General features: G+C 41.1%; 1 protein-coding gene across 1 annotated transcript in view; it reads left to right on the top strand.

The window, feature by feature from the left end:
• LOC117522924 (pro-neuregulin-3, membrane-bound isoform) overlaps positions 1–26752 on the top strand; it is a 1011312-nt gene that overhangs the window by 896813 nt on the left and 87747 nt on the right. The window contains exon 4 of the mRNA XM_034184344.1: positions 14036–14059. Coding sequence (XP_034040235.1) covers positions 14036–14059 — 24 coding nt within the window. The remainder of the gene's footprint in view (positions 1–14035; positions 14060–26752) is intronic.

Below are 26752 nucleotides of genomic sequence, written 5' to 3'. Positions count from 1 at the left end.
TTTTCATGATGATATGACAAAATTAAAGCTGTCAAAAAGAAGAACGTAATTTCATGGCGAAGGGGCGATATTCGGTACGCCACCACACAGAAGCCGTTACTCGTACGTTCACGGCGATCATCGCCTACATTCACCAACTTGTTTTGCATGTTTTAGAAGTGGAAGGAAGTTGATGGTGTTAAGTATGTGACATCAGTACCTGTTTAAGTATAATGTTCCATGGCGAAGGGTCAAAATGGCGGCGCCATAGCGGCCACACCCTTCGACATAAAGAGAAGCGTTTGATAACTTTTGGTCAGTATCGTCTGTGGGTGATGTGGAAGAAATTTTAAGTGTATTGGACAAAATCCCTAGGAGGAGTTCGTTCAAATACAACGTGGAAATCACGCCAAACATACATGGAGAATGGGCAATATTCGTCACGCTGCCACACGGACGCCGTTACTCGTAACTTCACGGCGTTCATCGCCTACGTTCACCAATTTCTTCTGCATGTTTTAGAAGTGGAATGAAGTTGATTGGGTTAAGCATGTGACATCAGGACCTGTTAAAGTAAAAATAGGACATTTCCTGCCACCACCGGGGGGCGCTATGGCACAGGTGGGACCTTAAGATATGTAGACGTTCAGGGTGGAGCCCTCATCATGTTCAGCACGTTTGAAGGATCTACGATGAAGTATGTGGGCGTGACAGCCGTTCGAAGTGAAATGGTGTGCTCCGAAAAGCTCGCCAAAGTTTGACGACCCCTAGCAGCCACGCCTTTTGACTTAATTAGAATCTTTTGATAACTTTTGATCACCATTGTGTTGTGATGATTTTGACCAAATTTGAAGACAATCGGATGAAATCCCTAGGACGAGTTTGTTCAAATGTAAGTAGTGGAAATGGCCAAAAATGGCAAAAATTTGCTCAAAATCGAAACTTAAAATCAAAATGGCTGACTTCCTGTCGATATTTCACCATGACAGTAAGAGACTTTTTCGTGCGTCCTGGCATGGTAAATATGTGTATTGAATTTCGTGAGGCTACGATGAAAAAAGCCCAATGAGGAGGGGTTTTTGAAAATTTCTAGGGGGCGCGATTTCGCGATTTTTCTGCGAGCATGTGCGACGCCCCCAAAATATTGAATTTCGGATCCGGCCGGACGACTTTGGAAAGTTTGGTGAGTTTTTGAGCATGGGAAGAGGCCGAAATTTCAATTTCAAAAGTGAGAATAATAATAATAATAATAAATAAATAAATAATAATAATAACTAGGACTGCAAGCAGTCATATACTGGCCCTCGTTCCGCGCGACCACCTACCCAGGCCAGTGGGTGCCCTTGTGACCACATGTGGGCATGTGCATGCAGGGGTAACCACTCATCACACAGTTAAAATTTTAAACAAATCACACAGTGCATCAAGGAGTTATGACATGTTGATTGTCATCCACTAGGGGGCGCTCAGTGTACAAACAGAGGGGCTGGGTGTGTTCAGGGGCCAACCGTCATCATACATGTGAAGTTTCAAGTCAATCAGGCAAAGCATGAAGGAGTTATCATGACTTGATGTTCTATGGCAAAGGGTCAAAATGGCGGCACCATAGTGGCCACACCCTTCAACATAGAGAAAAGCTTTCGATAGCTTTTGTTCAGTATCATCTTTGGATGCTGTCAAAGAAATTTGAAGTGCATTGGACAAAATCCCTGGGAGGAGTTCGTTCAAATACAACATGTGGAAATCACGCCAAAATGAGAATAAAATTCAAAATGGCTGACTTCCTGTTTGGAGTAGACTCATGGTGCAAGAGACTTTTTTGTATGTCTATGAAAGTCACACATGTGTACCAATTTTCATCTCCCTACTCCAAAAAAACCCCTATGTGGAGGGGTTTTTGAAAGTTTCAAGGGGGCGCTATTGAGGAATTTTGCCCCGCCCATGGGCGACACCCCTATGAATTGTAAGAGGTTGTCATGCTCGACCTGTGTATCAATTTTCATGATGATGTGACAAAATTAAAGCCGTCAAAATGAAGAACGTAATTTCATGGCGAATGGGCAATATTCGGCACGCCGCCACACGGACACCGTTACTCGTAACTTCACGGCGTTCATCGCCTACGTTCACCAATTTGTTCTGCATGTTTTAGAAGTGGAATGAAGTTGATTGGGTTAAGTATGTGACATCAGGACCTCTTAAAGTAAAAATAGGACATTTCCCGCCACCACCGGGGGGCGCTATGGCGCAAGTGGGAACTTAAGATATGTAGACGTTCAGGGCGGAGCCCTCATCATGTCCAGCAAGTTTGAAGGATCTACGATGAAGTATGTGGGCGTGACAGCCGTTCGAAGTGAAATGGCGTGCTCCGAAAAGCTCACCAAAGTTTGTCGACCCCTAGCAGCCACGCCTTTTGACTTAATTAGAATTAGAATAATAATAATAATAATAAATAATAATAATAATAATAATAATAATAAACAGCGCAATTACAATAGGGTCCTCGTAGGACGTTGCCTACTCGGGCCCTAATAATAATAATATTCATCATTCAGTGTCAGGTTTAGATATATTTTCCATCAATGTCCTGACAGTTACCTGTTTTTCACTTTTGGTGGTGTGTATGGGGGGGTGCACTTTTCGATTCTACCATCTGCTGAATGATTTAGACAGTCAGGAGGTGCAGATGTGACTTGTTCTAGATCCATGCTGTCTAAATGAAATGTGTCTAAATTAAATCTTTGTTCTCATGTTTGAAGCAGTGCAGGCAATCATGAATTAATGTTGTGCATCTTTTATTTCTGAGTGTGTTAACGCTTCCTGGTCAGTGCACCTTTTTTATGTGCAATCTTGCAGATAAAGTCGACGTCAGATTTTTTTTTTTTTTTTTTTTGCCTTTTTTAGTGGTACATTAAGCCGTGAACTGTCGGTGGTTCCTGGCCCTGCTTTCCTGGACTAGTTTGATTTATGGATGCAGAACAGACGGCTCAGATGAAAGAGCTTTTATTGGGTCAGAAGATACAGATGCCTTGTTTCTATAGCAACTGCTGCAGGCTGAAACAAAAAGAGAGATCCTGCAATGAGCAAACATATGATCAAACAGGTCAGTGAGTGATGGCATGTCAGTTCAGCGGTGACTCAGGCTGGCTTTTGTGTGGGAAACAGTTAGAACCTCAGTTTGTCACATTTTACAACAAGTAGCCAGCGTGCACATTCAGATTTTGGTGGCAACCTATTGGAGATGCATCAATACTATAATTCTCAAAGGCCCAAATCTGTGTGACTGTCACATTCGTTAGTCTGTGTGGGCAAAAAACTAAAAAACCAGGCACAGTTTGTCCAGTTTCTTCTTTTTTAGGCAACATGTAAAATTAGCTGAAGATTGTAACTCAGAGTGTGTCAAAGTGGCAGCATGGTGACTTAGTGGTTAGCACTGTCGCCTAACAGTAAGAAGGTCATGGATTCGATTCCTACCTGTGGCCTTTCTGTGTGGAGTTTGCATGTCCTCCTCGTGTTTGTGTGGGTTCCCTCCAGGTGCTCCAGCTTCCTCCCACATCCAAAGACATGCAAGTTAGGTGGATCAGAAAATTTATAACTGCCAATGTCTCCCTTGCTAAAGAGCACTTGATATCATTGGGACTAAACTGGTTAAGTCGAGATTAAATTAAATAAAAAAAATGAGTGGTCAGTCATCATGATCAAACAGTAGTTATTAGAATCATAGGCAATACTTCTTGTTCAAAAGTGTGTTTTTGAAGCACCCAGCTTCTGCTATTAGCCTGTTAGCATCATGTTATGTGACACTAGTAAGTTTTCATGCTCATGTTAGTACATTAGTATCACATTATGTAATTCGATTGAGTTTTCATGGGAACATTAGCCTGTTAGCATCATGTTATTTGACACTAGTGAGTTTTCACGCTCAGGTTAGTACATTAGTATCACATTATGTGATTCAACTTAGATTTCATGAGAACATTAGCCTGTTAGCATCATGTTATGTGAGCAGCCATTAGCACTGTATTGTTGAAGCTGGCAAGGTTTCATTCTAAAATTAGCCAGTTAGCATTGCATTTTTGAAATCTGTTAGTATTGCGTTGTGTAATGCAAGTGTGTTTCCATGTTAACAGTAGCCTGTTAGCATTGCATTATGTGACAATTGTGAATTTTCTTGCTAATATTAGTCCATTATCATCGCATGATGTGATGTGAGTGAGTTTTCATGAGAAGAAAAGCATTATGTTATGCGAGCACCCATTAGTATCACACTGTGGAAAGCTACCACGGGTTCATGCTAATGTGAGCCCATTAGCATTACATTATGTAAACCCTGTTAGCATCACATGTATAATGCTAGCTAGTTTACATGTTAAATGTAGCACGTTAGCATTGTGTTATGTGACACTAGTGAGTTTTCATCCTCATGTTAGCCCATTAGCATCAATTTAAGTGATTCGAGTGAGTTGTAATAAGAACATTAGCCTGTTAGGATTATGTTATGTGAGCACCCATTAGCATCACATTGTGGGAAGTTAGCAAGATTTCATACTAATGTTAGCCAGTTTCCATTGCATTTTATGGGGCCTGTTAGCATCACACTGCGTGATGTTAGTGAATTTCCATGATAAATGTAGCCTATTATCATTGTGGTATGTGGCACCAGTGAGTTTGGATGTTCACTTTAGAGCATTAGCATTCAATTCTGTGATGCGAGTTTTTATGAGAGCATTGCCTATTAGCATCATGTTATGTGAGTGGCCGCTAGCATTTCATTGCGTGAAGCTAGCAAGGTTTCATGTTAACATTAACCAGTTAGCATTTCATTATGTGAAGACTGTGAGCATTGCATTCTGTGACTGTAGTGAGTTTTCATGCTAATGTTAGGGTGTTAGCATAACATTATGTGATGCTAGTGAGTTTTCATGCTAATGTTAGGGTGTTAGCATAACATTATGTGATGCTAGTGAGTTTTCATGAAAACATTAGCCCATTAGCATTGTGTTATGTGATACTAGGGTGTTTTCATGCTAGCAACCGCCCATTAGCCTTGCATCATGTAACACCTGTTAGTGTTATGTTATGTGAGACTAGCAAATTTTCATGCTAATATTATCCACTTAGCATTACAATATGACACTCATGAGTTTTCCTGCTAACATTAGGCCATTACCCTCATGATTTGTGAGGTGAGTGAGTTTTCCTGCTAACATTAGCCCATTACCATCATGATATGTGAGGCTAGTGAATTTTCCTGCTAGCATTAGCCCATTACCATCATGATATGTGATGCGAGTGAGTTTTCCTGCTAACATTAGCCCATTACCATCATGATTTCTTCCACCACCATCTCTGTGCGTGTGTAAAAATTAAAAGCACCTGCTTGCAGCTGAATGCAGACAAAACAAAAAGCTCTGCATGCGTGCAGCTGGGGAGAGCTGGCATTTGCAGTTTGGTATGCTTATGTATTTTGGTTCAAGGATGAACGCTGCCAAAACGGAACATTGATAGGACTAATATTTTTGGAGAAACGGATTTTAGATAAAGTTGCTAATTACGTTCTGGACTAAAACGTGATTCCAGCAGGGGGCGGTAAATCATCTTTATATTAAAAGTGTGAGTGCCTGTGTAATTTTATTTAGTAAGTTCATTATAAGTACATAATATGATGGTAAATACGTTAAAAATACATGGATGACACAAGAAATTGAAAACATTTATTTACATTGTGGTCCATTTAAAAGTCAAATGAAAAATAGAAGCAATAATAAATAATAATAATTATTATTATTATTATTAATGTGTACATGATAACCAGAACTTAAACTATTTATAAATACATTAAGACAGTAAATTAACACTTAAAAATTACATAATTGCCAGAAAATAAAAGGTTTAGTTCCTCTTCTAAAAACTGTTGAAGTCTAAGGTTCTAAAAACTGACACACCATTCCAGCTCATTATAGGAACTTTGCTTAATTGATTACCACCCTTGAAAAATGTCGGCTACCTATTTTCTAAACACTACCCAATCTAGAGCCCATGGATCCCCACAGCCACCACGCTAGTATTTTATTTGTCATTCCATATTTCATGACTTAAGAAACCTACTAAAATAGTTTGTTGTTATTTGAGAGATTTTATATACGTCATTAATTTAATGTCGTAAATTTACCAAAATATATGTTTTAAGTATTTTTATTTTGGAGGATTTCAGCAAAATTAGAATGGATTTATCCACTAGTTTACTGTAGCGCGCTCACAGTGATTGATTAACGGAACTACCGGAGATATTCAGTGATATTTTTTTTTTTTCCCCCTAAGCCTAATGTGTAATTATAAATACTACATTTATGTTTCTAGTGTGAATAATTGCTGTTTATTTTCATGTATTGTACAAAATCTCATTGAATCCCATTACATCTACACAGTTTAACTGTTTCTTGCATTCTGATAATTTGATTAAAGACAAATGTAGAGTACATGAAGCAGAGAAGAAGAAAGGAGATGAGTCACTTTCACCCCTCAAGTGAGACTGGTCCACTGTGGAACCCATCAGGCCTGAAGAGTGGATGGTGCAGAGCCATTGTTTAGTTTCTCCTCCACTCCCGCAGAGCTGCCGTCTGTCAAATTTTCAATTTATTTCCCATCATCCTGTTCCCATTAAAGAGTCCTGGGCACTAATTGGAGGTAGCATGTCGTGTTATTTTCTGTTCTGCACACTCAGAGAGAAGTGGAAGTAATGCAATCTTTCACCCATCTGTGGAATGAACAATTATGTCAGGGGTGGATCCAGAAATTTTTAGCGGGGGGGGGGGCTGATTCAAGGCAATAGGGTAGCCTGGTCATTCATGATTGATAGTGTAATACCAATATTTTAAAAAGGAATTTTTACACGAGCAGTAAGCAAGTCTTTCCATAGTAAATACGAACATAAAGTCAGATTTGCAAAGTAAAATATTCATACGAGGTCCGTTAGAAAAGTAACGGACCTTTTTATTTTTTGCAAAAACTATATGGATTTGAATCATGTGCGCTTGCATCAGCCAAGCTTGAACCTTCGTGCGCATGCGTGAGTTTTTTCACTCCTGTCGGTTGTGTCATTCGCCTGTGGGCAGGCTTTGAGTGAGCACTGGTCCACCCCCCTCATTGGCTTTTCATTGTCAGGAAAATGTCTGAACGATTGGAGCAGCGCTGCATCAAATTTTTTAAGAAACCGTGAGAGACAGCCAGGTGGAAACCATTCGGAAAATTCAGATGGCTTTCGGTGAAGATTCTATGGGCATCACAAGGATTAAGGACCATTACAACCGGATTAAAGATGGCCCAAAGCAAGTCCGTGTTGGAAGTCTCACGGGACATGTTGACATGCCCAGCTCTCCACAATTTCTCAGATACTCACTCGACTAAAAAGCCACTGAAAGCCGTCTGAATGTTCTGAATGGTGGAAGACATGTCCTGTGGGACTTCCAACACGGAGGTGCTTTTGTTCTCCGCCATTGCAGCTTCGTCCCGACGCGCGAATTCCGCCACATGTCTTTCATTACAAAATCTCCTTTAACAGTGGAATGTGCCTAAAAATGCTATGCCCACCTCTTCCGCAATTTCTCTGGGTCACACAACGTCCCAGATCAACACAGCCTTCACTTTGGAAATGATCTGGTCATTTCAGCCTGTTGATGGCCGCTCGGAGCGCGGCGCACCCTCAGCTGCTGTGGGCCATCTTTAATCCGGTTGTAATGGTCCTTAATCCTTGTGATGCCCATAGAATCTTCACCAAAAGCCATCTGAACTTTCCGAATGGTTTCCACCTGGCTGTCTCTCAGTTTCTGAAAAAATTTGATGCAGCGCTGCTCCAATCGTTCAGACATTTTCCTGACAATGAAAATCCGACGAAGGGGGTGGACCAGTGCTCACTCAAAGCCTACCTACAGGCGAATGATGCAACCGAGAGGCGTGAAAAAACTCACGCATGCGCACGAAGGTTCAAGCTTGGCTGATGCAGTCACACGTGATTCAAATCCATATAGTTTTTGCAAAAAATAAAAAGGCCCGTTACTTTTCTAACAGACCTCGTATTTATTGTAAACCACAACAAATATTCATATTTATTGTAAACCAAAACTTTCATTACTCTGTACAAGACAGTAATATGAAATGTGATACTGGCAGCTTTTGCAACTGTTAATGAGTTTAGTCAACAGACAGGCATGTACACGATAAAAATGATTTCATGTTGTTGAACACAGTGACATATGTTCAGACATTCTGGCAAACATTAGCTTATCAAACCAATCAAAACTTAATCTTGTTTTTTTTTTTTTTGTTTTTTTTTTTGTTTGTTTTTTGCTTCCTTTTCTTTATTTTGTTTTTTGTTATTTTTGTTTTGCTGGTGGGCAGGGATGCACCCACCCATCCCGCCACTGGATCCATCCCTGGATTATGTTGTTGTGAAAAAGGAGCAATACCATACAATAGCTGTGCGAAACAAACATAATGAAAAAGACTTTTTACTGAATAGCCGAGATCAGCCAGAGGAAGCACAGTGATTTATTTCGTTCCAAGTCTGGCTGAACCAGGCGACTCTTGAAGTCTGCAGGATTTCAGGTAGTGTGGTGTTTCCTAATCCTGGGACACATTCCATGCAATGTGTGTGTGTGTGTGTGTGTGTGTGTGTGTGTGTGTGTGTGTGTGTGTGTGTGTGTGTGTGTGTGTGTGTGTGTCCTCTTGTCAGGATGCACACAGCACATAAAAAACCATGAGTTTTGTGTGACAAGAGAAAATCATCAGAAGTGCTGTGATGCTGCAAAACTTATTGAGGTTCAGACAGCAAAATGACATTTATCAGAGGTGATCAGAAAAGGAAAAAGCTGCTACTCATCCACCATACTCAAAATTTAAAAAATAAATTAATCTATTGATGGAGGACACTGTATTTTTATGTCAAGAGTTTGTATATTGTGTAATAATCTGGAAGATTCCACCTATGTTTGTAGAGCCACTAAAAACATTATTAATTTACCATATATCCTGTAATATAAGTTTGTATATAAATTACACCAGAGGCAGAGCCTCCAAAACTAGTTAAAAAAAATTGCAACTTATACTCTGGAAAATATAGTAATTACTTCTATTTCAGATCAGACACAAATTTTCCACCACATTAGGTGAAAATGAGACATTTCTTAAGTTGCCTAATTGTACAAAGCAAAATATTTTGAGTTTGACTCCACCCCATTGTCCACATTAATAATAATAATAATAATAATAATAATAATAATAATAATAATAATAATAATAATAATAATAATAATAAACATGTACCAGGCTGGACCCAGTCATTTCACCATGTGTCATAAACATCTGTTAGTTATAAAATTATCTCTCTTGCAATGTCAATAAATAATTGTAGACTCCTCCCCTTGACTTTTGATCTGTGGCCAAATTTATTTTATCTATTGTAGGATTGATCCAAACTATCCACTGAGTTTCATGAGTAGCGGTGGATATTGGAAGCTGCTGATCAAAGCTGTGATAAATTATGGGAATGGCCTTGCATCAACAAAATCTGATTGATGAATACCGCTGCATGCAGAATGAAATTTCTAGTGTTGAAAATAAAAAAAATGTCTTAACAGTGACTAGAGAGTCGCTATTTAATTTCCCAGATTGCCTAAGAATGCAGCAATGAGGACATAGATTGTTAAAACCTAGTCACCCCCCCCCCCCCCCCCGCCCCCAACACCTGAATCTAGATCCGCCCCTGATGAGACGTGGTTGTAATAATATGCACTCTTACAATTAAAACTACATTTTGTGGCTCCACCCCTTTTGCAGATACGCCACATATTTCAGCTGTTTCTCTTCCAGTGTCGACCCAAACGTCTTACCATGTTTGACAGAATAGTTTGTGTTTGTTTTGGCGTCATCTTCATCGCAAACGTAAAAAATATAAAACAAACAGCAACAATAATCTGTGATGTCCGACGTTTCAGGAATCGGTCCAATCGGAAACAGTCGGGTAGTTTGACAGAGAGTCTCAGCCAGAGGGTCTGAGTTCAAAACCCACTGGGCTCTTTGATAAGCTTCCCCCAAAAAGTCTTCCAATGAGCCCCAGAGGTGAAGTTGCTGTCAGGGCTGCACCACCTGGAAAAGGCGGAAACAGCGGCATTAAGGAACCCTGGTTCCTGAGGTCAGGATGATTAAAATGTCAACAATGATGTTTTAATCTGAGCCAAAGCCGCTGTTTGATTTTTTTTTGTCTTTTTTTTTTTTTTTTTTTTTTTGGCAATCTGTTGTTTTATCGAACTCCTGTTTTATAGAGCGTTAGAAGAGTTCGGACTGTTTGGGATTCAGCTGTGGAATCTTCGGCAGTAAATGTTTCCAAAGGAGTGATGAAGAGGCCGTCACTTTCCTCAGAACATATTTAACCTGTGATGTGTTCCAGCACTTTCCATCCAAAGTGGTTTACAGAAGCAGGAGTGCATTCATCTTGAGTACGGGTGGGTCCGTTGGGAGCAGAAGCTCATATCCTGACAGGCCGGGTGCTGATATATGCCGGACCGCTGAGCCGCACACAAAATGAATTCTCCAGCCTTGGTCGCTGAAGGCTCGGGCTCCACTCCCTGAGCTGTGTCAGAGATCGAGTTTGTAACCGCAGCAGTCTCGGCTCCAGTATCCACATGCAACAGGTTCTGAGTCTGTCTGAGTCTTGTGGGTTTGTGATGTCATAAAGAGTGGACGTCATGGTTATAAGGGTGCGTCAGAACCTCCAGAAAATTCCATGTAGGACTCAAGTGGACTCCCGATCCCAGTGTTTGTGTTTTATCCAAGAGAAGTGAAAAAATACATCGTCAGGAAGCTACTGCTTGTTAAATTATGCAAAGATGATCCCAAATAAATTAATCTTTTGCTGTACAAATTCTGTGAAGAAAGTAAGATATTGGTTATGGAATTCCCTGAGCTAAATATTTTCTTTTAATTCAAATAAGCTGTAATTTTGCAGCAGGTTTCAAAAGCAAACAATTTGTCAGTTTTGTGAAATCTGGAAGGCCGTACAGCCTTTAAAACTTAAAAATTCTGTGAAAAAGAACTGTGAGAAAGAATTGTGACTCAAAATGATTTTGAGTCATTTTGAGTAAATTTCTCACTTTTCACCACAAGTACATAGTTTGCATAAAATTTAAAATTTCCACATTCTGCAAAGAGGAACTGTAAACAGTGTTTAGATGAATCAATGAAAATGATTGGAATCAAAATCCATCAAGAGGTGAAGGAGAAGAAGCGTTTTTTTGTTTTTTTGTTTTTTTTAATGGATGGACAGCAGACGGATGATGACGTGAGACGAGTTTGTCGAACAGTCGGTCAGGATGAGCTCATTGTAATATTCTGTATGTGTTGCACAGTGGGGGTGGGGTTTGGCTCCCGTTAAATTTCCGCTAAGCAGAGCTGAGATTTGGAATTGCGCTAAATGTCAGCAGCTTTTCTGAGCAGCATTGGACCAGAACCTCGCCCTCGCTGACTGATGTGAGATAGTGTTGTGGTGATGTCGCAGTGGCGACTTTATATCCGGAGTGGCCCTGGCCTCCATCTCAGGAGGGGCGAGCCCGTCTTTCTCATGGGAAAATCTCTGTCCATTCTGCTCCCAATCTTATCAGCCAATGTTAGCGCAGATGTAAGCGGATCATTTTTTACTCTACCGCCGACCTCTCTCCTCGGCCTGCCTGATTCCTTCCTTCACCACTGCCAGCAGTGTCGAGAGGAGGAGATGAAGAAGATAAAAGGTGCTGTGATGTGAAAGAAATCATCTGCAGTCAGAAATATTTGGAAACTTCCACCTGCAGTGAGATTGCAGACAGATAAAAGTCTGCGCTAGCTTCCTAACAAAGGAGGAAGTGATGACGTCATCACGCTTCATTAGAAAATGATAAGCTGCACTTTTCAAAACTCATCTTCAAAGCTTCCTGACAGATACAGACACTCCACTCATCATGAACGACATAATCCTCACATAGACTGACGTTACCACTGTTAGCTGCACCGGCTAATGGAGGTTGGCAGCCATATTGTGAGGGACTTTTCTGTGACGTAAACAAAAGGCAGGTAACAGAGAAAACATTCTTCTCATGACATATTTCAAAAAATAAATGATGATTTATGATTGATTCTCACATTATTTCAAAAGACGTTTTTAAAAAGTGGCATGTGTAATTATATTGATTTTGATATTTTATTCTGTTTAGCTCTATTTATTTACATTATGATAATACTGAGATACAAATACGTTGTGATGGACATTTTACAGTAAAGTTGTGTTATGTTTAAGCTTTTCATTTTAATAAAACAACTCTGGAAAAAGTGCATCATCACATTTACTGCTCACGAAAGTTTTTTTGGGGGGGTGGTACTTTTTATATCGCAGTCAACAAAATAAGCCTGTACATATACGAGGTCTGTGATAAAAGTAACGGACCTTATTATTTTTTTCAAAAACCATATGGATTTGAATCACGTGTGATTACATCAGACATGCTTGAACCCTCGTGGGCATGCGTGAGTTTTTTCACGCCTGTCGGTTACGTCATTCGCCTGTGGGCAGTCTTTGAGTGAGGAGTCGCCCACCCTCTCGTCGATTTTTTCATTGTTTAGGAATGGCTCAGAGACTGCTGCTTTGTTTGATAAAAATTTTTTCAAAAACTGTAAGGCACAACTGAGTGGACACCATTCGATAAATTCAGCTGGTTTTCGGTAAAAAAATTTTAACGGCTGATGAGAGATTTTGGTCTGGTAGTGTCGCTTTAAGGACGGCCCACGGTGCCTGACTGCGATCTGCACTTTGAGGCGGCAGCGTCTCGCCGTTTCAAGTTGAAAACTTCCACATTTCAGGCTCTGTTGACCCAGTAAGTCGTCAGAGAACAGAGAACTTTCAAAAGAAGTCGGCATGAGGAGTTTATTCGGACATTCCATTGTTAACGGACATTTTGTAATGAAAGAACGTGCGGGAAGAGTCGCATGTCGGGCCGGACCCGACCGCGGGGGGTCGCGACAGGAGAAACACCTCCGTTGGAAACCTTAACGGACAAGTTGGAACATGCCCAAGCTGTTAAACAATTTCTCAGTTACTCACTTGTTGAAAGCCATCAAAAGCCGCCTGAATTTTACAAATGGTTTTCAACGGAGGTGTTTTTCCTGTCGCGGCGCACACAGATTCGCAGAGTCGTCATGGAAGCAACTCGGCGAATTTGCGCGCACGTCTTTCATTACAAAATGTCCTTAAACAGTGGAATGTCCGCATAAATTCCTCATGCCGGCCTCTTCTGAATCTTCTCTGTTCTCTCACGACGTCCTGGGTGAATTAAGCCTTAAATTAGAATGTTTTCAGGTCAAAACAGGCCGACAACGGCACCTGCTGTGCGACATCCCACTCCGTGGGAAGTCCTTACACCGACAGAAACACCCCATAATCTCTCATCAGCCGTTAAACTTTTCACCGAAAACCAGCTTAATTTCTCGAATAGTGTCCACTCGGATATTCCTCACAGGTCCAGAAAAAATGTTGATAAAGCAACGCGCACCGTCCGCAGCGGCTATTCAGACAAAGAGATTCCGACGGGCGGAGTGGAGCACTCCTCACTCAAGGCCTGCCCACAAGCGAATGACATGACCGACACGCGTGAAAAAACTCACGCATGCGCACGAGGGTTCAAGCTTGTCTGACGTAAAAACATATGAATCAAATCCATTTATTTTTTGAAAAAAATAAAAAGGACCGCTTTTTTCATCACAGACCTCGTATGTTTAAGTTTGTGTTTATTGTCAAAAACCATATATTTGATATTAATGTCATGCATGCTACATTTATTATGCATGACATAAATATTTGTGGTTTGCATTCTGCCAATCAAAAGTATGTTTGAGTGATGAGTTCATCGCTGTACAATCGCGTGTCCTCTGTCTCTGTATTAGAACTTAAAATCAAGTATCTTAAATGAAGTAAAGTGTATTAATAACTTTATTTTTCTCTCTCTGTGTCTCTTCTCCCTGCTGCCGGCAACAACAGATCACTTGGGTATCGAGTTTATGGGTAAGGACCAAGTTTTTAAACATCATGGAATAGTCATGCTAACACACAAGCTAAATACACACTAACATACACGCTATCATACATGCTAGCATGCATGCTAACAAACACACTAACATATGTGCTAACATTTATGTTAACATAGATGCAAACATACATGTTAATCAATATATGTGCTAACTTGTATGCTAAAATAGACGCTAGCATATAGGCTACCATACATGTTAAAAAATGTTTATGTACATTCTAATGCTCATGCTAACATTCACATTATCCTATTTTATCATACACAACGCATGCACTATTGTGTGGCAGTGCATTGCACTGTGGGTAATGACTAAATGCTTGTTGGCATGGAAACCATCAGTAGAGCTGTTTGGAGCACCATTGCACCACTAAGGAGTTTAAAATCCATTATTTCATGGATACCTTCCAGAACTGTTGAGTAAATGCATTGACTGCATTTACATATAAGACAAAGCCTCTGTGACATCACCACTAGGTTTTCTGAAGAGATGCTTCAAAGCTCAAATATTGTGGTTCCGCCCACCTCATAAATGAGTAAAGAGGTGGAGCATAGGCAAGATCCTGCATGACCGAGATGAATAAAGCCCGAATACGCCCATCTCAGAGTTACCGAGCAAGATAAAGTTAAAAAGCCCAACTTTGTTTGAATGTTTTAGTAAATGGTATATTTGTGGAATGGGGGGGGGCTTTTCATGAAAGGTGGTTTGGGTGCTGGTGTTAAAAATTAGAACCAGCTTACTGCCTCAGTAATCGTGCAGTAAGTGGCGCTAATGGCACCAAGCTACCGATAGCTGCTAACATTGCTAACATAAACATTTAATAAATGTCACTTAACAGAAACACTGGAGCACAGACTTCTTAGAAGGTCTGTTAGAATAATTAGCACAACCAATAAATAAATATAATAAAATGCTCAAAAAGGAGAAACCCATGAAAACAATTAATCTATATTATAATAGCCACACATGCACATATGTATGCGTGCATGCCTGCATGAGTATGGCTTCAAACACGTAGAAATTGGGGAGAGCTGACATTTGCCATTTGGTATGCTTATGCATTTTGGGTCAAGGATGAACACTGCAAAAATAGAAAGTTGATAGCACAAATATTTTTGGAGAAATAAGCAATTTTAGCTAACCAGTAAACAATGGGCGCTGTGCTGCAATGCACCATGGGAGTTCAGGCATTTGGGGATTTAAATGTTGTTATTTTGGTTCATGTTAGTTTAACAGTGTTGTTAGTGTGATTGATTTACTGTGTTTTTGTAGTTCAATTGGTTTAGTCATTTTAGTTAAATCTCATGTTGCCGTTACCATGAGTGAAAAATGTGTTGCTTTTGAGGTCTTCTGCTGTCATCTCTGTGCATGTCTAAAATTAGAAGCACCTGCTTGCAGCAGAGTGCGTGCTTGTGTGCTTTTGTCTGTGCGTGCGTGCGTGCGTGTAAGTTCGATCACGGAGAAACTGAGGACAGCTGACATTTGCAGTTTGGTATGTTATGTATTTTGGGTGAAGGATGAATGCCGGCAAAACAGAATGTTGACAGGACTAATATTTTTGGATAAGATACAGATACTAAACAATGAATGTTGCTAACTACATTTTCACACGCCATTCCACCAGGGGGTGGTAAATCATCTATATATCAAAAGCGTGCTTGCATGATTTGACTTAGTATGTTCAATGTAAGTACATAATATAATTGTAAATATGTTAAAAAATACATGGAAGAAAGTGAAAACACTTATTTCCATTGCGGTCCATTTAAAAATCAAATGACAAAATAGAAGTAATAATATTAAAAAGAAGAAGAATGATAATAATAGTGTGTATATGATAACAAGAACCTAAACAATTTCTAAATACATTAAGACAGTAAATTAATATTAAACAATTATATAATTAACAGGAGATAAAAGGGTTGAGTTCTTCTTCCAACAACTGTTGAGGTCTAAGGTTCTAAAAACACTCTGGATTCACACACCATTCCAACTCATTATACAAGCTTTGCTTAATTTATTACCGCCCTTGAAAAATGTCAACTACCTATTTTATAAACACTACCCAATCTGGAGCCCGTGGATCCCCACAGGCAACACACTACTAGTGCTGCTTTATTTCATGAACCCACACAATCCTTTCACATCTGATTCTTTTGTTAAGTAAAATGTGCAACTGAAAATCCTTTGCAGCATCCAGTATGAATGAAACTCAAAATAGTCAAAACCACATGAATGCAGAAATGTGGCTGCTTAAGACTTTTGCACAGTGCCGTGTGTGTATCATCTTTATTTTCCTCAGCGACTCCATCTTCAGGCTTTCTTTCTCTCACGAACAATTGCTTATGATGTGTCCCTTCAGAATACCAATGTGCTACAGTCGCCTTGGAAACAGCGAGAACAGAGCAGCAGGCGGCGTACAGTCAGGGACTTTCTATCGCGTTGGCTCTGGTGCCAAACGCGCTTCTCATTAATATGTTTGTGCACACGCATGGCTCGTGTTCAGAAGTGTCCTCCTGCAGTTGGCCCTGAGATGTGACGCTTTGCGTAACTGTGTTTTGCGCGTGTGCACGTGCCTGTGAGGCTTGTGCATGGCTCGATCCAGCGGCAGATTCTTTTCATCCTTGCAGACTCTGCCTCAGTGATTGTAGCTGAGGAGAACTAGTTAGCGACACTGAGCTTGCTGTTAACGTCAAATGCATTAGAGGAAACTCGTCTCACCTCAACCGACCAACCAACCAAGCCACCGTAGGCTGTGTATATAAAGGACAAACCCTCTGTGATATCAGCTACAGGTTTTCAGAAGACCGGCTTTGAAGCTCAAAAGGGGTGGTTCCAAGATGTCACCATCTTAGCAGCGCGTGACTCAGCCTATCTCCCAGCCATCTCTTAAATGGGCCATTGGAGTAGTGTGGGCAAGACCAGCGTGACCACGGCAGGCTGAATTAAGACCAAACACACCACTACTTTGAAGTTCCCAAACAAGTCTAAGGCTAACCGGCTCGGTATTCTGGTATTCTGCTTTTTTCAGACTGGGCAATGATGGTTTCGTAACAGGTGTCTTGGGTGCTGGTATTAAAAACTATGTTGCCTCATGTGCTGCATATTTTCTCAGTATCTGTGGCACCATCAGTGGCACTAATGGGACCTGATACCTATCCTAACAGTGCTAACATACAATTTAAATAACAATAGCTGTTGGTGCACAGGACAGGAGGGTCTCCTGTCCTGTGCACCAACAGCATTTCCTGTGTATTCATTTTGTGAATTGTTCTGTAATTTGTGTCTGTAGCACGGCCCAAGCAGAGGTCACCCCTTTGAGTCTGATCTGCTTGAGGTTTCTTCCTCATAGGGAGTTTTTCCTTACCACTGCTGCTCTGGGGGGTGGTAAGGTTATACCTTACTTGTGTGAAGTGCCTTGAGGCAACTCTGTTATGATTTTGTCTTATGTAAATGAAAGCACAACAAAATTGTACACATACATAGGAATTGTATTGTCACCCTTAGAGTCAAAAGAACATCTTAAAAATAAAATCTTAAAACATCTTAAAAATAAAAATAAAAAAAAATAAAATAAAAAATAAAACAACAACGCTTGTTTCCAGTACATTTATAGTCTATAGATTGGCCATCAGCCTTACAGCTGCTGGAAAGAAGCTGTTGTAGAAACGTGTTTTGTGTGTGATAATGCTGTCTGCTCTAATGTGTCTTAGACTGTAGGGTTTGTATCTGGGCCTCAGTAACAGGTGTCCTGGATGGTGCCTGTCTCTGATTATGGACTGAGCTTTCTTCTTGCACTGCTCTGTGTATGTCGTGGCTATGGATGGAAGGTCTATCCCAATGATCCTCTCTGCAGTCTTAATGACTCTTTGGAGTGACTTTATATCTGCCTGTGTGGTGTTACCAAACCACACCGTGATGCCAAATGCCAGGATGCTCTCTATGAGTCCTCTGTAGGCATGTGTGAGAGGGCGCTTCCCAAGTCCAGCCTTCTTCAGAAGTCTTATAAAGTACAGACACTTCTGAGCTTTTTTCACTGTGGCAACAGTGTTAGTAGACCAGCTCAGGTTAGATGTTAAATACAGGCCCAGGAATTTGTAGCTGTCAACCCTCTCTACTACCGTGTCCTTGATGATGAGAGGCTGCAGAGGAGGACCTTTCTTCCTGAAGTCTGTGACAAGCTCCCTGGTCTTGTCTACATTGAGGACAAGGTCATTTTCCTCTCCATAGACAATGATGTTGTTGACCCTGTTGATGTTGTTGCTCCCTGTACCCTGTCTCATCCCCACCCGCAATAAGGCCCAAGATGGTCGTATCATCCGCATATTTGATGATGAGTGAGCTATTGTGAGTGGAGACGTAGTCATGTGTGTACAATGTATAGAGCCTTGGGCTGAGGCAGCAGCCTTGGGGAGTACCTGTACTAACGAACAGGTTACCTGATGTTACCCCCCCCCATCTTCACCACCTGCTGTCTGTTTAGCAGAAAATCCAAAATCCAATTATAGATTGTGGCCGGCAGTCCAATTTGTCTTAACTTTACAATGAGTTTACCCGGGTGAATAGTATTGAAAGCGGAGCTATAGTCTAAAAATAGTATTCTGACATAGGTTTTATTATGATCCAAGTGTTGAAGTGTATGGTGTAAGACATAGGCGACCGCATCATCCACTGATCTATTTGGACGGTAAGCAAACTGTAATGAATCTGAATTGTCTGTAATGAAAGAGTTTATGTGTGCTAATATCAGCTTTTCCAGACACTTCATGGCCACGGGTGTTAGGGCCACAGGCCTGAAGTCATTCAGAGATGAAGTGTCAGGTTTCTTGGGGACTGGTATCAAAATGCAAGATTTGAACAAACGTGGCATTACTGCTTGTGACAGGGACTGGTTGAAAATGTCCGTATACACACCTGCCAGTTGTTCAGCACAGGCCTTCAGGACTCTAGGTGACACTCCATCTGGCCCCACAGCCTTCCGGGGATTAACCCGTTTTAGAGCTCTCTGCACCTGTGTGTGGTGTCCTCAGCACTGCAGGGGAGTCTGGCAGGTGTCTCCGTGTTCCTCTGATCGAATCTGCAGTAGAAGTTGTTGAGGCGGTCTGGCAGGATGCTTATCACCCATTGCTTTACCATGCCATCACCTTGCCTGGTTATTGCTTACTAGCGTGTTTCCTGGAGGTTAGCATCAATTTGTTTGGACACTGATAGTTTATAATCGCTTGTTATAGGCACAACGATGATGTCATTATCCTCCCACTACTTTGCTCTAGAACATCTTTTTTACACAATGGTAACGCTGCACTGATCTAGTGTAGTATACATCGTGGCTATACAGTGGCCCCTCATTTATCGCAGGAGTTACGTTCTAAAAATAACCCACGATAGGCGAAATCCGCGAAGTAGTCAGCGTTATTTTTTACAATTATTATAGATGTTTTAAGGCTGTAAAACCCCTCACTATGCACCTTATACACTTTTCTCAAACAGGCATTAACATTTTCTCACTTTTCTCTCCTGTGTAAACACTCTCAAAGTTCAAACCTTAGTAGGAAAATAAGTCCAGTATTATAGAATGAAAGCAAAGATCAAAACCTGTTTTCAGGCCCAAACATTTGTTTGAGAAATAAAAATAGAACATTTTCCTATAAATAATTATGATGGCTTTTAGAACTAATGAATTTGATTTTAACGATCAACCTACGAGGTTGGACACATAAGAAATTATTAATAGTGATTCACCAATATTTCACAGTTCCTCTGATCGCGCCGCTTCGTCCTGGCGCTGCTCCACAGTGTCTTTTTACACTGAGTGAAACCTCGGTGCAGGTGTCTTTTTCCAAGTGAAGAATACAGTTATGGGTAGTTCTTGGCGCTCTTTTTTCTTCTGGGCGAGAAGATTCTTATAAACAGACAGACAGAACACAATGCACATGCTCTTTCTTCGCTCACTGCCTCCGGTGTTACCATTGTGGGACGGATGCTGGACCCGCAAAGAATCCAAGTCATTAAAAAGATACAAATCTCTCTCAGTGGCCACGGAGCTCTGCGGCTGCGGTTACCGAGACCATGCAGCGCTGCGGATTTTTCCACAAGAATTCTATCCTTGCGGGCTGCTGAGCGCTCTGCATCAAAAACGGCGAGGGTAGTCTCTGGACCTGTTGCCAGATTTAGGCCGCAACTCCGCACAGCAGACAGTGGGGTGGTGTGAGTGGCTCGCTGCAGTGCTTACCGAGTCTGCAGACTCGGTAAGTGCATTGGAGGCAGTGAGAGCAATCGTGGTGATGCTGACCGGCCTGCCTGATGAGGACGCAGAACACAATGCGCTGTTTAAATAAAAAAAAGAAGAAGAAGAAGCATGCAAAATTGCACAAAAAAAATCTGCGAAACTGCGAGGCTGCGAAAGGTGAACCGCAATATAGCGAGGTACCACTGTACCCAATTCCGCCACTGCTTGGTGGAACTAAAGTTCAATTGATTTGTTTCAACAAAATGTGTAAATGTAAGAGGAAAAAAAAAATCATAAGTTTGTATATTAAGTACGGCTGTCTGGGAGTGTATTCTACCATCTTGTTTTTTTTTTGTTTTTGTTTTTTTTTTTTTGAGCGAACTGTCAATGTACGTCAGATTGGCAGATTCAGATTGGCAGTTGTCATGTCACATTGTTCTACATTTACTCTGACCCCCACTCTGACTGAAATTGAATGGCAGCCGGTCGCTTTGCCACTGTCTCTTGTAGCTAAGCTGACCATAGGGAAAATAGATGTTCTTTGTTTGATGAGTGATGGTGGATGTGGTTTGTATGTGCTTGTATAGTATAAGTAATAATTATTATAACACTGTGTTATAAGTCTTGGGCTGTTAATGAAACTGCAAGCTGCTAGCTCCCCATCCATGCCTGGGAGTTGCCACACCCTGAATGCACTTGCACTTTGTGCATTACTGCGTGCTGCACTGTAACGTATCCCAGCAGGAGTCTTTATGTGTGATTTATGGGCCTCCAGTGTTAAAACTATAAATTATAAAACTGTAAAGTTGAAATCCGATCACCTGAGGCATCACAAAAAACAAATTCCTGAGTGCCGCTTCTCTCTTCATGCACGTTTTATATTTGGGGAAACTGACTGCATGAACTGAGCCAGTCATCAATATTTCTGTTCCGTCAGAGACCGGCAAGATCTGACTGGAAGATATTCCACCTGCGTGTAAATCAATGTTCCATCCAATGTTCCAAGTGTTCCAGGGCGCTATTTTTAGCTGTGATGGATTTTAAGTCATGTTGGCGTTCAGTTTCCATTCAGAAGGCAAGTTTGTGGTGGAAGCCAACAACACCGACGCTGGATAGAAGTCAGTGGATGGAGTTGTTGGTGTAAATGTTGTTCTTGTCAACGGCGACGTTTGTGTCGTTGTGTTGTCATTTCCATGTGGAGGCGAGGGAGGGAATTCTTCATTTCAGCCTGACTTTCTGAAGAACGAAAAGTGTTGTGACTGTAATATTTCAGACTGACGCTGTTCAGTGTAAAATAAACAGGAGATGAATAAGACGAGGAAAGATAGACAGATGGCTCCACAGAACACGCAGCGAGGAGCGGCGACTGCTGAGGCATTGCGGCAGAAATCAAAATCTAATCAAGCTGTCTCATACCTGATGTTTATTGTGTTTTTCTTCAGGGTTCCACTTGTGTTTTTTCAGCCACTGCATTCTAAAAACTACTCATACATATGACAGTTCATTCAAGTAACACTCGTGATGAACAGTGCTGCCAAATCCGCTGTTTTAATCCCTCTGATGCTCTTATAGGGATTACTAGAACAACTTGTGTGTCTGCCTATCACTCATTCACTCATTCATTTTCTGCCGCTTATCCAGGTCTGGGTCAATTCGGCAGCCGACGCAGCAGTTTGTGCGTCGTTATGGAAGTACATCTTCTAATTTTATTCATTTTTGTTATGACACAAGTGTCAAACCTGACATCTGTATTGAAACTATTGGCATTACCATCCATGAGCTCAAAGACATGAGTTTCAGCATTTTCAGATGGGGGGGAATTTCCTCATGACATTTGTTTCTGTGATAGCAACTAGTTTATAATATATGATTAAAAAGTACTCACCCTCAGCCAGAACTATGCGTCTGTCCAATCTGCTGTCACAGATGTGTAACACCATGGCACATTTCTGAAAAGTTCCAGGATTTTCAACATAAAAGGCATCAAAGCTAGCATTCCAGAAAAAAAATTATGGCTGTAATGTGTTTTTCTGGAGGCTGACGCATGCACCCGGCTCACATTTAGAGAAATTAAAAAAGACACTGGCACCCAGGGAATGCTATATGGACATGGGGCCTAACATTAGAATGAGTCAGCATTTCTATGCATATTCACTTTGTTCAAACTTTAAAACCTTCTACAGTTTTAATTATATATAAATATAATTTTGAAAATTCATGAAAATAAACCTCATAGAAAATAGCGTAATTTAGGAATGGATTTCTTCAAATTAGACAAGCTGAAGTTCTCAGAAAGACTTATTGTTGGGACAATCTCTGGATCAGTCATTCCCAGGGGTTTTTTGTGCCAACACTGAACCGAAGGTCAGGTGAAGATATTTGATCTATCTGAATCCTGCAAGGCTAACGGGCAACGTTATTGATTTTAAATAACATAACATAACATTTTATAATATGCGCAGCTGGATCCTGCTGCGGGTTTGACCTTCAACCTGACAATTATTATGAATGCTTGTGGTCTGAAAGTGAAGCCAGTGTGCTGATTGGTGCATTTAAATAAAGCTTCACCTTCTATTGGCAGCACACCTCACACATCGGTTTGTGCCAACAGTCTGACTCCTCCATATGTCCACAAAATTACCCAAGCATCCTTGAGTGACTCGCACTGTTGGTCCTACCATATCTCACGGCATGTTGTGATTCAGCATCACGAAATATACATTAAGCTATTGGTTTGTGATATTGTCACAAAAAGTGGCAAATCTTCGTAATGGGAGCACAAATTTATTCTCATACATTCCGTGAGGGGTGCACAAAATTAAAAGAGATGTGGGGTGGGGTCTGGGGGGTTAGCATTAGGGGAAGGTGTAGGGTTAGGTTATGGTTATGGTAATGGTTATGGTTAAGATGAGGGGAAGGTGTAGGGTTAGGTTATGGTTATGGTAATGGTTATGGTTAAGGTGAGGGGGAGGGTCAGGGTTAGTAATATTAAAATTTTTATTAAAAAACATCAAAATTGAACTAATTTTGTGACAGAAGCACGAAAAAACTCATGAGACTGGGTTGGCAGGTCATGCCTGTCACCTGTATCAGGAGAAGGTAACGCTTAACGCAGCCATGCTAAAATTACTCACCAGTCAATACTGAATATCATAATCAGATCTGAAACTGCACAAAATCTCAGATGAGGTCACAGTCTGAGATTGACCCTGTGGGTCTCAGACCATTCCGCATCCTGACCCTAAGGCAGTCCTTGTCTGACGAGAAAGATGGTGTCTTCGAGAGATGCCTGTGTGTGGGTTTGTTTAACGTAGGAATGTTGTTACATGCCGACAAACACACAGTCCTTGACAGATCCGTGGCGTGGTCGAATGGCTGGGAAATCCCAGACAATCAGAGTCTGAGTACCTGCTGCAGTCTGCCGCCGCCTTCACAGCCGTTGGGTTACAAGCCATCGCCTCCTCACTTGATCCACCACTGAGGACTTCTTGTTTCACCAGAGCCCCGTTATCCGTCTCGTGTTCAGGGTTCCTGTTGGACCTTCATGGTGACCGTAGCAGATGACACAAGGTCTGAAGGTCCCCGCCATAATTCACCCCAATAGACAATCTGCTACTTGATCCATTATCTAGGTATCACGACAAGGATGGGGAGATGGATTTTGACAACATGACCCTCTGGAATCTTTGTTAGAATTATTATACACCTCTATGTGCCGCAGCAGACAGTGACAGCTCGGGGGGGTGCAATGCTCCCCTTCCCCAGTAATGTATAAGCTGCACCGTAGTGTCTTGATTCCCACGAAAGACCTACATAAACAGTCATTCTAATTAACCCTCTGGGGCCGACGCCGTCATATATGATGGCTAAGACCAAGCTTTACTAAATTATAAATAACATTTTAATGATATGAGATAGAAATTTACTTGTTTTTTGCTGAAAAGTTAACTCCGCTGACTTTTGAGCCAGCCATCAGCCATCTTTGTACTCCCCATAGAAGCTGTGTGATGACGTACGCAATGTGAGTGTCCAATCGGAATTGGTTCACCGTCACATGGTTTTCCAAAATCCAATCGTAGGGCAGATTTACCTCACATGAAAAGCCAAAGATCGTTTTCAGGAGTGATATGTTACTAGTTGGCCCATTTGAATAGCCCCCTGGGTGCTCCAATGAGTACATACTATTGGTCTCCAATGCGCCCTGCGCCATTACGCACGGCAATCAGTGAAAGCAGACGGAACAGACGGAGAGCCTCTGATGACAATCTCATGTGCTCAAACAAAGAGTGTGTAACTATCAGGATTGCTCCACTAGTTTGCATGTGAATGTTACTGGATAACTCTGTTGCTTTCTCTGCGTAAAGCACTGTTTACCATATCAATGGCGAGAGGGGGAGGGCCGCTCCTCAGACTGTAAGGAGCCAAAGTGGGCCAAAGTGTGAATGAAAGTTGCTTTAGGAGCAGCACAGAACACTCCAAAACACAGTAGAAGTAGAAGTTTGTGATGTAACCTTTGTGTAATAGCAGACAGAAATTGCTTTGAGATGAGACAAACAAAACGCATAGACCATTTTGTATATATTGTTCAAAATGTGCATGTGTTTATTGTTTGAACCTTTTTGTTGTACAGTCTTTCACACAAGACCTCAAATTACCTTTATAAAGTGTCAAAACATTTGTTTATTATAGTTTGCTGTGTGTTTTGAATAAATGTGTGTGGAAAAGTATTTGCCGCTTTACTTTTGCCTTTCTTATTTCTGATTGTAAACCTTTATTACACTTATAGACCAAACAAAAAAGCATATATATTATGAAAGCACAGGTTGTCCTGAAAAAAAGAGACATAAAACTTGATTGTGGGATGCAGGGAGAGCTGTTAACAGCAATAATAAAACATTTATGCCAGGCGAGTGAACTGTCCAAAAAATGCCCTCGGACCCCAGAGCGTTAATATTAGTTAAAACAAATGTGTGATTTTTCGGAATATAAATCGCACCGGAGTATATTTTAATTTAACCTTTATTTAACAAGGTTAGTCCCATTGAGATCTTTGATATAAGTCGCAGCACTTCCCAAAATTAAAAAAAAAAAATGTGGCTTATATGCCGGAAATTACAGGAGTTACAGCAGTGCACAACTCTGCTCATTTGACTGAAATCACTATTCTCAGATTTCCAGTGTTTAACATTTATTTTAAGTGGATTAAAAGCAATTACAAGTGAGTTAGTATTTAGCTTCCCAGATTTGCCTTATAATGCAGGAAAAGGCTGCAGACTTTTAAAAATTTCCAGGGTTGAACACTCCTGTAACCTCTAGTAGGGGTGTCCCAAGTCCAACCTAGTTCCACCTGAAACTAGAGCCGCCTCTGTCTTATTCTTTTTTTTTTTTTTTTAATGAATAGGCATATTTATAGTGGTCTTATTTATGAATGTGTAGGATTCTGGGGGCGGGTCTAGCATCAGAAAGAGGTGCCGAAGATACACCCCCTAGCAAAAATTTTAAAAACCCAATAGCCTTTTTTTTTTTTTCCTTGTAAATTTAAAAGTACAGACACACTCATTATTATTTTTAATCCACAATATTTATTTTAAACACTGCAACTTTTCTGACAGTGACTTCAGCCAACTGAATCAGTCTTGATTATGCAAGACCTTCCCCATAGTTTATTGCACCTTTTTTTGTCATCAACTGAAGGGGGGGCTTACATTCCCCTCAACCCCCCTCTAGATCAGCCGCTGGATTTAGTAAATGTTCTTAAAAAACACTTTTTTATAGAAGAGAGGACTGTTGGGCTTTGACTGATAGACCTGCCGGTGCTTTTTAAATGAAGTTTTTCATGACCCTCAGTTGTGATAAATGTGAGGCCGTGTCCCTCAAATGAAGATCTAACAGGAACGCTAACAGCAGACGCTGCGGGGAACAACAACAATACTCCACTAAACTGTAAAAAAAAAAAAAAAACAGCACAGATGGAACTCAGTAATACTCCGTTTCCTCAGCAGTTTATAAATCTGGGGATGAAGCCAGAGATTGATGGATTTATCTGGCTCATTTTCATCTGTTCTCCCGTCTTCCTCCTTCTTTCCGACTGTTTTCCCTGCAGCTGACCTCAGCGTGCTCCCAAAGAGCAGCTCCGCCTCCTCTAATGATGTAATTATAACCAATAAAGCAGCGTGATGACTCACACTGATCCGCAGCATCAAAACAACACCGAGCAGATAAGCCGACCTGAAAAAAAGGGATGGCCGTAAAAGAAAAACGCGGCTGACGGCGCACTAATAGACTCTGTGACATCTGTTATTCCAGCGATTGGATCTGATGCACACTGGATACGATTGGTTATCTGTGTGGGCTTCCGGGGACCAGAATAGGTCTTCAATACCCAGACGACTGGTGACATTACCGTGAATTAGCAGCGCTCTCCCTCATCAACCACTCTGG

This window comes from Thalassophryne amazonica, chromosome 13, assembly GCF_902500255.1.
Source record: "Thalassophryne amazonica chromosome 13, fThaAma1.1, whole genome shotgun sequence".
Lineage (NCBI taxonomy): Eukaryota > Metazoa > Chordata > Actinopteri > Batrachoidiformes > Batrachoididae > Thalassophryne > Thalassophryne amazonica.
The sequence above is the reverse complement of the archived record's forward strand: the minus strand, read 5'-3'. Positions and strand labels throughout refer to the sequence as shown.